This window comes from Amaranthus tricolor, chromosome 1, assembly GCF_026212465.1.
Source record: "Amaranthus tricolor cultivar Red isolate AtriRed21 chromosome 1, ASM2621246v1, whole genome shotgun sequence".
In the NCBI taxonomy this organism is placed as follows: domain Eukaryota; kingdom Viridiplantae; phylum Streptophyta; class Magnoliopsida; order Caryophyllales; family Amaranthaceae; genus Amaranthus; species Amaranthus tricolor.
In genome coordinates, this window is record NC_080047.1 from 1,798,414 (window position 1) to 1,812,302 (window position 13,889).

At 34.6% G+C, this 13,889-nt stretch overlaps 5 protein-coding genes across 5 annotated transcripts; 3 read left to right on the forward strand and 2 right to left on the reverse strand.

Moving 5' to 3' along the window:
* The first annotated feature begins 4,618 nt into the window (after window positions 1-4,618).
* Window positions 4,619-5,640, forward strand: LOC130798183 (auxin-responsive protein SAUR66-like). The gene has a single exon (XM_057661074.1). It carries the CDS (start codon window positions 4,699-4,701, stop codon window positions 5,101-5,103), a length of 405 nt encoding a protein of 134 aa, XP_057517057.1. The 5' UTR covers window positions 4,619-4,698; the 3' UTR covers window positions 5,104-5,640.
* Window positions 5,641-6,580: 940 nt separating this feature from the next.
* Window positions 6,581-7,119, reverse strand: LOC130798157 (auxin-responsive protein SAUR64-like). Its single transcript, XM_057661043.1, has one exon. The coding sequence runs from the start codon at window positions 7,117-7,119 to the stop codon at window positions 6,712-6,714; it is 408 nt and encodes a 135-aa protein (XP_057517026.1). The 3' UTR covers window positions 6,581-6,711.
* Window positions 7,120-7,542: 423 nt separating this feature from the next.
* LOC130798106 (auxin-responsive protein SAUR64-like) lies at window positions 7,543-9,188 on the forward strand. The gene has a single exon (XM_057660976.1). It carries the CDS (start codon window positions 7,886-7,888, stop codon window positions 8,294-8,296), a length of 411 nt encoding a protein of 136 aa, XP_057516959.1. The 5' UTR covers window positions 7,543-7,885; the 3' UTR covers window positions 8,297-9,188.
* A 1,237-nt stretch (window positions 9,189-10,425) lies between these two features.
* On the forward strand, window positions 10,426-11,620 carry LOC130798091 (auxin-responsive protein SAUR66-like). Its single transcript, XM_057660959.1, has one exon. It carries the CDS (start codon window positions 10,491-10,493, stop codon window positions 11,040-11,042), a length of 552 nt encoding a protein of 183 aa, XP_057516942.1. The 5' UTR covers window positions 10,426-10,490; the 3' UTR covers window positions 11,043-11,620.
* A 928-nt stretch (window positions 11,621-12,548) lies between these two features.
* Window positions 12,549-13,667, reverse strand: LOC130798113 (auxin-responsive protein SAUR64-like). The gene has a single exon (XM_057660988.1). It carries the CDS (start codon window positions 13,056-13,058, stop codon window positions 12,651-12,653), a length of 408 nt encoding a protein of 135 aa, XP_057516971.1. The 5' UTR covers window positions 13,059-13,667; the 3' UTR covers window positions 12,549-12,650.
* Between the last annotated feature and the right edge of the window lie 222 nt (window positions 13,668-13,889).

The following is a 13,889-nucleotide window of genomic DNA, read 5'->3' on the forward strand; positions in this document are numbered from 1 at the left end:
GCCTCCTCAACGAAGCACATTTAGAATTCTTACTTCTTTCAATCCTAAATTTTCTTCTTCAAAACTCTACTTGATTTGAAATCTACAAAATGATCAGTACAAAGAAGCTAATTAAAATGGCTAGGAAGTGGCAAAAACTAGCAGTGGCAAGCAGGAAAAGGATTTTCTGGTCAAAACTAGTCGCTGACAAAGGTCACTTTATTGTTTATACAAGTGGTAAAAGAAGGTTTATGATTCCATTAGCATACCTCAAGACTGAAGTTTTCACAGAACTCTTTAAAATGGCAGAAGAAGAGTTTGGAATAACAGCTTCAGGGCCAATTATGCAACCTTGTGATTCAAGTTTCTTGGAGTATGCAACCTCTATGACACAAAGACAGGTAGACAAGGACTTGGAGAAGGCCTTGATCATGATGTTAGCCACCTGCAGATATACATCATCATCAAATGACTATCAAGATCAAGCTACTCAACAATTGTTAATCTGCAGTTTTTAGATCATTTTTCTACATCTTTTGTACATAGTATGTAGAATGTAGTAATACAATTATACCAAGAGAAGGTCAATAGAAATTCCTACACTGGTTCAGATCAAACGGTCTACTCCTTTCTATAATACATAATTTTTGGTCCTATTATGGAAAACTCATCAATGATACCTGAAAAAAAAAATACAATTATGCTTCATAACAATATAGAAAAAGATTTTTCCACTTCAACAGTGTTGCCAATATTAGTAGTTTCCCTGAATATCCACGATCCATCCCATAGAGCAATCATATCATATCAACCAAGTTCAAAAGATTTTTCAAATCTACCGAACGTATACTACGTGCATCTTAAAGGTGTAAAAAACATTGTTTGGGCCGGTTAAAGGGATTCTTATGATCTCAAATCTCAACTAAAATCTGGCAGTATGATTATGACAACCGCATCACTGTAACCTTTATCACAAATTCACAATTGTAAATGAAGTCGCATTGTTACCCTACGGTGCACCGACAAAATTGAATGCCACAGAAGAAGTAGAACATCTTCTATACATTCAAGAGCCATTGGTCTTTAACACTCACCAATCACCAGTCACCAGTCACCAGTCACCAGTCAAACCTCACATGCTTGTGCCTCATACTGAACCCTACCCAAGAAGGCAATAGAAAATCCACCATAAATTTGTGCCTAATCTATTTGGCAATACAGATATGACTTATTTCTACCAAAAAATAATGCTTTACTACACTGTTCATCCGTTAACAAAAAAATTATGAGATAAAGATTGTATGTCCTTACTCTTTATCAATACAATTTCCTACGCTGTTCATCGATCAATAATTATATTGTATCGGCCAAATTCAAAAGATTTTTCAAATCTACTATACACGTACATCATAAAGGTGTGAAATTCTAGTTTGGGCAGGTTGAAGGGATTGTTATGGTCTTGAGTCGAGAGTCGAGACCGATATCTGGCAGTATGAATATGACAACCGCATCACTGTAACCTTTACCGCAATCACAAAAGAAAACACATTTTTACCCTATGGCCGTCTACCCACATAATCAAATACCATACAAGAACAATTTTTATACATTCAAGAGCTATTGGTTTGTATAATCGAATACCATACAAGAACATTTTTACACATCCTCAAGGACATCTACTTGCACAATATCATAAGCTTTCCTTAAGTTCACATTCAACATACAATCAGGAGAACTATTCTCCCACATGTAGGACTTATTCCGTTCTCCGTAAATAATACTTCATTCTGCAGAACTGTTCACCAGTGTTCCATGATTCCTTAAAATATTATCATTTCCAAGAGACTCCAACACTTTCTTTACGACAGCAGGATCACCAGTGAGCTGGATCACCAATGTCCCAAGAATTCTTAAAATAATATAACTCACAGCCGGCCATCAAGGCCATATAGAGTGCTTCCTAGCACATGCTGATACTAAGAGACAAGTTCAGAGAAAATTACTACTATCTGAGGGATATTTGCTCGGTTTCCATTCTGCCTTATGATGATATTTTACAGTTAAATGATGGTATTCACATCCTGTGACTAAGCCTGGTGCTAGACATAGAAATAGTTTTAATGTGTCATTCTACGGTTTACATGTCTCTAACTTGTTCACCTGCAGCCACATTTTGATTGCAAGGATTCTGTTGAAGCAACTTTTAGCATTGAATCAATTCCTGGTATGCATCATACTCAGCAACAATTAGTCACTTAAGACCACTTTTGAGTCTCTTTAGATGACAAATTACTTAATAGATTGTGTATCCTTTCCATGAGTCATTCCCGGCTTGTTCAACCATCTCATAGAAATATGGCAAAGAGCCCCACATATCGAAATAATAAAAACAGTTTTCATCCCCATCTCATAGAAATAAGCAGGATAGGGAATGATCACAGTCCTCCTCAGGAATAACGACAGCTCAGCTGCTACTTAAAGCTCTATCAACTTCACGTTCACAATAACTTTATCCTGCTTTCCAAGTATAAAGCTGCCTGATTTTTCCCATCCATCCATGCATTCTCGAAGTGAACCAACTTCATGTATTCTAAGTTCTAATAGGTGCCCCAACTCTTTCATCAGCGCTAAGAATTGCAGTAAAAGTTCTCCCTAGCAATTTATGCCTTATCCATATCAACAACAATATATAGTACATAAAACATGCCACGTATCTTCTCTTCCACTACAAGTATTCAACCTATATTTAAGTATAGAGAAAAAACGCAGCAGGAGAACTAAAATTATGTATATATTGACTTGTGCAGCAAAGTATGTTAACATGAAGCTCTATAAAGAAAACTGTCTTAAATGAGGCTTCCTCCGAGGTGTAGGGAATGGGAGAACTAAATTTATCACTACTTATGCTACACACTATATTATATAAAAAATAAATCAAAATTCATACTTAGAAGCCTACAAAATAAGTTTTCCGACATCAATAGTAGAGCTTGTCATTTCAATTTAGGAAGCTGCCACCTTAATTAGTAAGCACAATAAACAACAATTATAGACTTATAGTATCATAGATAAAGTACATTTGAAAGAAATAAAGAAGATACAACAGGAACTGAACATACCTTCAGTCTTGCAACACCTCTATCTCCTTCTACTGACTCTTTAGCACAGTTCTTAATCTAGCTAAATTGTTTTACCCTTTAGCTAAACTTCATTAGCAATGCAATATTGCAAATATAGAACATACTGCTGAGTGCTGACCTTATTCTCATGTTACACCAAAACCAAATAAAGAGCTGCTCACTCAATGATTTGAGGATTGAATGCCGAAAATAAACAAATAAGCCTGCCATTATTTTATTCCATATGTCATTTCCTATTAAAGTACAGTGGCCTGAGAAACGAGGCAGGCTAGCCAAACTATGATTAAATTGATTATGTGGAAGACAAGAATGTTGCTTCAGACATAAAAGTTTAAGAACAGATAAGATTGTTGAAAGGCATCCTACACGACACATGATTATCAATCTTTAGCACCGAAAAAGATTTAACTTTCACAGGATGAGGTGCTTGCAGCCTATGAATGACATGCCATATTCATTCCACCAATAACAAGCTATTTCAATGAAGATCAACAAAGTTGGACGATGAGAGATATTTGGCATATATAAACATCACTTAGCGATGCATGTAAGTTGTAACAAGCATATCCTTGAGAATGAGATCCCAAAATTATCAGGCCAGCTTATCAAAGCTAATTTTAGACATAATGTAAGTATTTCCACCAAAATGCTCAACATGATTGAAACAATATGTTTGCAGTCAGTCTCTACTTGGACACAATGGGATCTCACTCATAACCACTATGCATCAACAAACAAGACAATTATGTAATATTTAGATGAGGGTTATCTCCACATTAAGATGGCGGTCCATTTAATTTTTCACATGGTAGTGCTCTTTGGAAGAACTGGCCTACGTGGGCAGGAGACAATTATAGGATTCAGGACAACTGCCCATATGTGGTTCTTAATTATTTCTCTTACAAAACAAAGAAGACAAGACCACCTGAATTATAATTGGTTCACAATAGTTTATTTCTAGATAATCAATAAGATGCTTAATATTGTGGTAGCGAACAAAAGGATGATTGGTCTACATGTACTAAACGCACATTTGGCCAACATGTTTTTGAACTGAATTTTAAACTATTATCAGTAACTCATGGATTCTATAACAACATTAAGTACGTGTAATAAGACAGGTAAAAAATCCGTTATGAGAAGATAATCACGAAAGTAGCCTCATTCCTTATCAAATAAAGCTTTCAAATATAAAAGTTGCAGCAGATTTTTAAGATCAGTTGTTGTCTTTGTTGTACTACATAAATTATAGAAAGATCAAATCTTAGAATATCACAAGTAAATATTGGATTAGAAATAAAATAAAAAGACTATAAGAAGGGTACTCTAATCGAGTGGGTGAGAAGAGACTCACATTAAAGATCAGTAGGACATATGCCACATGGTTTTGTTTCTACCAAATAAGAACAATGCCAGCCACCATGAATTGATATGTCTCGAAGTGCAAGCTATAAAACTCTTATCATTTCCCTATTCTCAAACTCATCCCAACCAAGAGCTTCTACATTTCTTGTTTACTTCAAATATTTACTCAGTTTTTCCAAGATTTCTTTCTCTTCCCTCATAAAATTACACAAAAATGATCTGCACAAAGAAGCTTATTAAGCTCGCAAGAAAATGGAGAAGGATAGCAGCTGCCAGCAGAAAGAGGATCTCTTGGCCACGACCAGTGGCTAACGAGGGTCACTTTGTTGTCTACACAGTAGATGGAAGACGATTTATGATTCCTTTGGCTTGTCTCAAGAGCGAGATATTCATCGAGCTCCTCCAAATAGCTGAGGAAGAGTTTGGAGTAGCAAGTTCAGGGCCAATTATGCTACCTTGTGATTCAAATTTCATGGAGTACGCACTCGCTATGATACGAAGAGGTGTAGCTGTAGAATTGGAGAAAGCACTAATCATGTCCTTAGCTACCTGCAGATACTCATCATTGTCACGAGAACATCAACAACAAACTGAATCACACTTCATTTGTAGTTACTAGAGAAGAAATTCACTGTCTTCTCTGTTGTACAAAACATATAGTAAAATTTTGCCAAGAAAATTAATGACAGTTTAGGATAGAAGTTCTGATTAAACAATTATTGCCATTTTTTAGTAGTTTCTCTTTTGCACTTGATATTAACCGCACAAGATCTATAACAAAATCGCACCACTTTTAGGATATTTCATCATACGTTCCAATCAAATTATAAAAGTTCAAAGATCCAAATGAAAAGGAATAATAAGATGCTTTCATTGTCGCCTTGTTGTATAGAACAAATACAAAAATTTGCCAAGAAAATTAATGAAAGCTTAGAATAGAAATTTTGATCAAACATTTTTTGCCATTTTAGTAGTTTCTCCTTTGCGCTTGATATTAACTGCCCAAGATCTATAGTAGAATCATGTCTCCCATAGGAAGCTTCATATGTTCCAATCAAATTATATAAGTTCAAAGAGTCAAATGAAACAGGATGAGTTCGATTTCAGAGAAACCAAGGATTGGGGAAAATAGAGGATTGATCGCCAACCATTTAAGGAAAAATTCTATAAACTGAAGAGTCTTTAATTTCCAGAACTCACCCGCCATATCTCACATGCTTGAGCTACATATTAAACCCTGCACGAAACAAAATAACAACATATAAAGTGTATAAATTAGTAAATGAGTGAGGTATCTGACGGAAGTCTTCAACATAACCGCATTTATAAGCTAAAAATTTTGGCCAACTCTAGATCTTCGAATTTTTAGACTAAACTCACACGAATAGAAAAGGTCATGATTTTCGCAAAGCAAATGAGAAACTTTGATATGAGTTTCAATTAATTAGGAAAAAAATTTATAATGATCGAGTGCCCTAAATCATTGCAGGCTAGAGTCAGTATAAATGTAAGGTAGTGAAAGGGATTGAAAAATAATTTATAAATTTTAACCTAATATCCTTCAAACTACATAAAACTAAGTCAAAAAGTCCCAGCAAATTCATCCCTGATTTCTTATAATTAGTTCAAATATATACTTCATTTATTCATTCTTCTTGATGCCTTATTTCTCCCCTAAAGATCCAACATAAAAAGGTACTATTTCAACTAGTTAGCTTAGCCCAAAAAATACATAATCCAGGCTTAATTTTAAACTACTAAAGTAGATGATGCTAGGGTATGTCAAGGCACCAGAAAATCAATAGATAACTGAGACGTTCAATAGAAGTCTTCAACTAATTCAAAACAAAACAACATCCAAAGTAGAGGATGGTTTAAACTTTAATCAAGTCGTTGCCAAGAAGGTTGTCGGCAATTATCAGGTGACATCATTGGCTTATGTATGCTGTGATTTACCCAAGTGAATGCAAGATGGAAAAGTAAACTAAACAATGTTCAAATGAAATGATGGTGTTTCCTGATTCTTCCTCATTCAGGTATTTAAATATTGTTGATTATTTGCAGTTTAACCCTAGACATTAAGGAATAAAGAAACTTGTATTACAAAGAACTAACACAAGCAGACTGTTATATTTAACATTCTTCTGGGACTTCTATTCAATTTCTCTTATCAAATTGTACAACTATGAACTATCTATAATGTACATAAGACTAAGTAATGTTAGTATTAAAAACTACAAATCAACATTTGTTGGTTATATTGTTCTTGAAGGTCATTTAACAATACGGAATATCTGCAGGTGTTCAAGGACATAATCAGTGCCATTTCCAAATCCTTAGCTACATGTCTCTGGATCATAGATATTGCATACTCCAAGAAACTTGAATCACAGGGCAACATAATGTGCCCTGAAGCTGCTACTCCAAACTCTTCCTTTGACATTCTAAAAAGCTCCATGAAAATCTCACTTTTAAGATACGTCAAAGGAATCATAAATCGTCTGCTATCACTTGTGTAGACGACAAAGTGACCCTTTTCTGCGACTTTTCTTGACCAGGAAATTCTTCTCCTGCTCGCAGCTGCTAGTTTTTGCCACTTCCTCGCCATTTTAATTAGCTTCTTTGTACTGATCATTTCGTAGTCTGTTTTCTGATTTAGAAAAAAGTTTTCAATTTTTCTCAAAGGTGAGAAGTTGATTGAGCTGTGATGATGAGGAATTTAGAAGTTCTTGGTTGAGAATGAAGAATTGAGCAAGTTTTATAGCTTCAAGCTGAGGACATATCACATTGCTGACTGCTTTTGATTCAAGTTTTTAGAAACAAAATCATGTGGGTGTTCAGGTGGCCTTGTCTGGTGTACTATTCCATCAGATAACCATTATCACACATTTTAAAATGTAGGCCAAACTTAACAGCCTGTTTCTTGATAATTAATATAAGTCTCAACCACAGAATTACTTTGTTTTAGACCATATGTTTAACCAGTAGTAAGTACCTTACAAGACACTAAACAACTGATTAGACAGATGTTTGGCATTCGATGTACATTAGAGAACATCACACTCATGGAGATCATACATAATTAAATGAAGAAAAAACAAAACCATTCAACTTCAAATACAATAAATCTAATCGAATGGCTAAGAGGATTATATAACTATTATCTGAAGATACATATGGGCTACATGTTTTAGGATTTTCAAAGCAACTAAAAAACTAAACCGCATGGGTTTGTTTCTAAATAACAAGAACAAAGCAATCAATTATTAAGTGTAGTGTGTCTTCACCTTGAAGCTATAAAAATGTATTTCCCGTTTTCCAAAACTCATCACCCAAAAACTACAACTTCCTCATTCAATTTCTGAAAAAAAACATCTTTAGTTCCCATCCTTAACCAAAACATGATCAGCACAAAGAAGCTTATTAGTATGGCAAGAAAGTGGCAAAACAAGGCTGCCACAACCCGGAAGAGGATCCCTAAGCCACAATCAGTGGCAAATGAGGGTCACTTTGTTGCCTACACAAATGATAAAAGACGATTTTTGATTCCATTGTCGTATCTCAAGAGTGAGATTTTTATTGAGCTGTTAAGAATAGCTGAGGAAGAATTCGGAGTGCCATGTATTGGGCCAATTATGCTACCTTGTGATTCGAGTTTCATTGAGTACACAATCTCTTTGATCGAAAGAAGTTTAGCAGGGGAATTGGTGAAGGCATTATTAATGTCTTTAACTAGTTGCAGATACACTTCATTGTCTACACAAAAACATCTAGAACAAACCAAATCACAATATCTTGTATGTAGTTTTTAGAGGAGCACTTTGTCTCATTTTTTTGTACAGAGCATATCTGACTAGAAAGATAATGAAAGTTTAGTCAGAAGCATCAAATCAAACAGTTCTGCCGTTCTTTTAATATTATCCCTTTTTTTGCTTCGTCATTGCACATAATGTATATACTTGAAAATTATCTCAAAAAAATAGAAGACAATTTTATTTATACCACTTTGTTAGTGTTCCCTTTTATCATGCCATTTTGTTAATGATAATGATCCACCCTTCATGATCATATTGATCAAGCGATCAACCAGCAACAGCGTGTGTGAATTTGTCAAATATCTTGTAAATTTATGATCTAGTATCATTTGAGAAACATATTACCTGATGATGACGATCCGCATAGAATCACCATTAAAGACACTTTTCTTTACTATCGTGTGCTTGTGTTTCACGTTTAACCCTGCACACAATAAACCACCCGATACTTAAGCCCTTATCTATTTGGCCATTCCTATACGAGAGCTTATTGAAAATTCACCAGTTAGAATAAAGAAAAAACATTCAATGATTGTGAGTTTGATTTGCCTTGCCGTCAGAATAAGCTTATTACAGAAGGATGTTCAGAACTCAACTTCAGCGACAGATTAATAGCTCAACACATTTTCTAATAATTCAGAATCATCTACCATTTGATCAAAAAGATATAAGTGTCCAGGAACCAACTCAACAAAAAGCTTAAACTGATGGTTGAGGCCCCAGAATATGTTATATACTCTAACAATGAGAACCATTAAATAATCAGCTAAGGCTGAAAAGTATCAGGGGGAAACTTGATTACATACAAGTTTTCCTATGAGTATGAGTGACACAGCAAACAATAAGGTATTGAAGCAAGACAAACTGTTAGTACCGAGATAATTTGGTATGTCCGGGTTAGGCATATCATAGTATTTATCGTTCATTTCACTATTAATTTTACCGATTCCTTCACCCATTCATGTCATCCTGATAACCTCCTATACTGAGTGAGGTGAACCATATCTCAGGCACTAGTTTAACCCCTTACAAGGTTGTATCATCGTGTATGTTAACTCACATCAACGTTACCTATTTCCCCATAAAACAGCTTACATACAAGGATATTCTATAACTAACACATCCAAAACAATTGATTGTGTGCAAAGACAAGAATATTGCTTCAGACATAAAAGTTGAAGAACAGATAAGAAGTGGAAAGGCCTCCTACGCGACACATGATTATCAATCTTAAGAACAAAAAAGAATGCACTTGCACAGGATGAGGTGTTTGTAGCCTATGAATGATATGCCATCTTCATTCCACCAACAACAAGCAATTTCAATTAGCAATACATGTAAGTTGTAACAAGCATATACTTGAGAATGAGTTCCCAAAATGATCAAGCCAGCTTGTCAAAGCTAGTTTTAAACATAATGTAAGTATTTCCACCTAAATGCTCAACATGATGGAAACAATATGTTTGCAGTCAGTCTCTACTTGAACACAATGGGATCTCACTCGTAACCACTATGCATCAACAAACAAGACAATTATGTAATATATAGACGAGGGTTATCTCCAAATTAAGATGGCGGTCCATTTAATTTTCCACTTGGTAGTGCTCATAGGAAGGACTGGCCTACGTGGGCTGGAGACATAATAGGATTTAGGACAACTGCCTATATGTGGTTCTTAATTATTTCTCTTACAAAACAAAGAAGACAAGACCACCTGATTTATATTTGGTTCACAATAGTTTATTTCTAGATAATCAATAAGATGATCAATATTTGTGGTGGTTCACAAGGATGATTGGCCTACATGCACTAAAAACACATTTGGCCTACATGTTTTTAAACAGAATTTAAAGCTTTCAAATATAAAACTTGAATAACAGTTAAAAAAATCCGTTATGAGAAGATAATCACGAAAGTAGCCTCATTCCTTATCAAATAAAGCTTTCAAATATAAAAGTTGCAGCAGATTTTTAAGATCAGTTGTTGTCTTTGTTGTACTACATAAATTATAGAAAGATCAAATCTTAGAATATCACAAGTAAATATTGGATAAGAAATAAAATAAAAAGACTATAAGAAGGGTACTCTAATCGAGTGGGTGAGAAGAGACTCACATTAAAGATCAGTAGGACATATGCCACATGGTTTTGTTTCTACCAAATAAGAACAATGCCAGCCACCATGAATTGATATGTCTCGAAGTGCAAGCTATAAAACTCTTATCATTTCCCTATTCTCAAACTCATCCCAACCAAGAGCTTCTACATTTCTTGTTTACTTCAAATATTTACTCAGTTTTTCCAAGATTTCTTTCTCTTCCCTCATAAAATTACACAAAATGATCTGCACAAAGAAGCTTATTAAGCTCGCAAGAAAATGGAGAAGGATAGCAGCTGCCAGCAGAAAGGGGATCTCTTGGCCACGACCAGTGGCTAACGAGGGTCACTTTGTTGTCTACACAGTAGATGGAAGACGATTTATGATTCCTTTGGCTTGTCTCAAGAGCGAGATATTCATTGAGCTCCTCCAAATAGCTGAGGAAGAGTTTGGAGTAGCAAGTTCAGGGCCAATTATGCTACCTTGTGATTCAAATTTCATGGAGTACGCACTCGCTATGATACGAAGAGGTGTAGCTGTAGAATTGGAGAAAGCACTAATCATGTCCTTAGCTACCTGCAGATACTCATCATTGTCACGAGAACATCAACAACAAACTGAATCACACTTCATTTGTAGTTACTAGAGAAGAAATTCACTGTCTTCTCTGTTGTACAAAACATATAGTAAAATTTTGCCAAGAAAATTAATGAGAGTTTAGGATAGAAGTTCTGATTAAACAATTATTGCCATTCTTTAGTAGTTTCTCTTTTGCGCTTGATATTAACCGCACAAGATCTATAACAAAATCGCACCACTTTTAGGATGTTTCATCATACGTTCCAATCAAATTATAAAAGTTCAAAGATCCAAATGAAAAGGAATAATAAGATGCTTTCATTGTCGCCTTGTTGTATAGAACAAATACAAAAATTTGCCAAGAAAATTAATGAAAGCTTAGAATAGAAATTTTGATCAAACATTTTTTGCCATTTTAGTAGTTTCTCCTTTGCGCTTGATATTAACTGCCCAAGATCTATAGTAGAATCATGTCTCCTATAGGAAGCTTCATATGTTCCAATCAAATTATATAAGTTCAAAGAGTCAAATGAAACAGGATGAGTTCGATTTCAGAGAAACCAAGGATTGGGGAAATAGAGGATTGATCGCCAACCATTTAAGGAAAAATTCTATAAACTGAAGAGTCTTTAATTTCCAGAACTCACCCGCCATATCTCACATGCTTGGGCTTCATATTAAACCCTGCACGAAACAAAATAACAACATATAAAGGGTATAAATTAGTAAATGAGTGAGGTATCTGACGGAAGTCTTCAACATAACCGCATTTATAAGCTAAAAATTTTGGACAACTCTAGATCTTCGAATTTTTAGACTAAACTCACACGAATAGAATAGGTCATGATTTTCGCAAAGCAAATGAGAAACTTTGATATGAGTTTCAATTAATTAGGAAAAAAATTTATAATGATCGAGTGCCCTAAATCATTGCAGGCTAGAGTCAGTATAAATGTAAGGTAGTGAAAGGGATTGAAAAATAATTTATAAATTTTAACCTAATATCCTTCAAACTACATAAAACTAAGTCAAAAAGTCCCAGCAAATTCATCCCTGATTTCTTATAATTAGTTCAAATATATACTTCATTTATTCATTCTTCTTGATGCCTTATTTCTCCCCTAAAGATCCAACATAAAAAGGTACTATTTCAACTAGTTAGCTTAGCCCAAAAAATACATAATCCAGGCTTAATTTTAAACTACTAAAGTAGATGATGCTAGGGTATGTCAAGGCACCAGAAAATCAATAGATAACTGAGGCGTTCAATAGAAGTCTTCAACTAATTCAAAACAAAACAACATCCAAAGTAGAGGATGGTTTAAACTTTAATCAAGTCGTTGCCAAGAAGGTTGTCGGCAATTATCAGGTGACATCATTGGCTTATGTATGCTGTGATTTACCCAAGTGAATGCAAGATGGAAAAGTAAACTAAACAATGTTCAAATGAAATGATGGTGTTTCCTGATTCTTCCTCATTCAGGTATTTAAATATTGTTGATTATTTGCAGTTTGTACCCCAGACATTAAGGAATAAAGAAACTTGTATTACAAAGAACTAACACAAGCAGACTGTTAGATTTAAAATTCTTCTGAGACTTCTATTCAATTTCTCTTATCAAATTGTACAACTATGAACTACCTATAATGTACATAAGACTAAGTAATGTTAGTATTAAAAACTACAAATCAACATTTGTTGGTTATATTGTTCTTGAAGGTCATTTAACAATACGGAATATCTGCAGGTGTTCAAGGACATAATCAGTGCCATTTCCAAATCCTTAGCTACATGTCTCTGGATCATAGATATTGCATACTCCAAGAAACTTGAATCACAGGGCAACATAATTTGCCCTGAAGCTGCTACTCCAAACTCTTCCTTTGCCATTCTAAAAAGCTCCATGAAAATCTCACTTTTAAGATACGTCAAAGGAATCATAAATCGTTTGCTATCACTTGTGTAGACTACAAAGTGACCCTTTTCTGCGACTTTTCTTGACCAGGAAATTCTTCTCCTGCTCGCAGCTGCTAGTTTTTGCCACTTCCTCGCCATTTTAATTAGCTTCTTTGTACTGATCATTTCGTAGTCTGTTTTCTGATTTAGAAAAAAGTTTTCAATTTTTCTCAAAGGTGAGAAGTTGATTGAGCTGTGATGATGAGGAATTTAGAAGTTATTGGTTGAGAATGAAGAATTGAGCAAGTTTTATAGCTTCAAGCTGAGGACATATCACATTGCTGACTGCTTTTGATTCATGTTTTTAGAAACAAAATCATGTGGGTGTTCAGGTGGCCTTGTCTGGTGTACTATTCCATCAGATAACCATTATCACACATTTTAAAATGTAGGCCAAACTTAACAGCCTGTTTCTTGATAATTAATATAAGTCTCAACCACAGAATTACGTTGTTTGAGACCATATGTTTAACCAGTAGTAAGTACCTTACAAGACACTAAACAACTGATTAGACAGATGTTTGGCATTCGATGTACATTAGAGAACATCACATTCATGGAGATCATACATAATTAAATGAAGAAAAAACAAAACCATTCAACTTCAAATACAATAAATCTAATCGAATGGCTAAGAGGATTATATAACTATTATCTGAAGACACATATGGGCTACATGTTTTAGGATTTTCAAAGCAACTAAAAAACTAAACCGCATGGGTTTGTTTCTAAATAACAAGAACAAGGCAATCAATTATTAAGTGTAGTGTGTCTTCATCTTGAAGCTATAAAAATGTATTTCCCGTTTTCCAAAACTCATCACCCAAAAACTACAACTTCCTCATTCAATTTCTGAAAAAAACATCTTTAATTCCCATCCTTAAAGAAAAACATGATCAGCACAAAGAAGCTTATTAGTATGGCAAGAAAGTGCCAAAAGAAGGCTGCCACCAACCG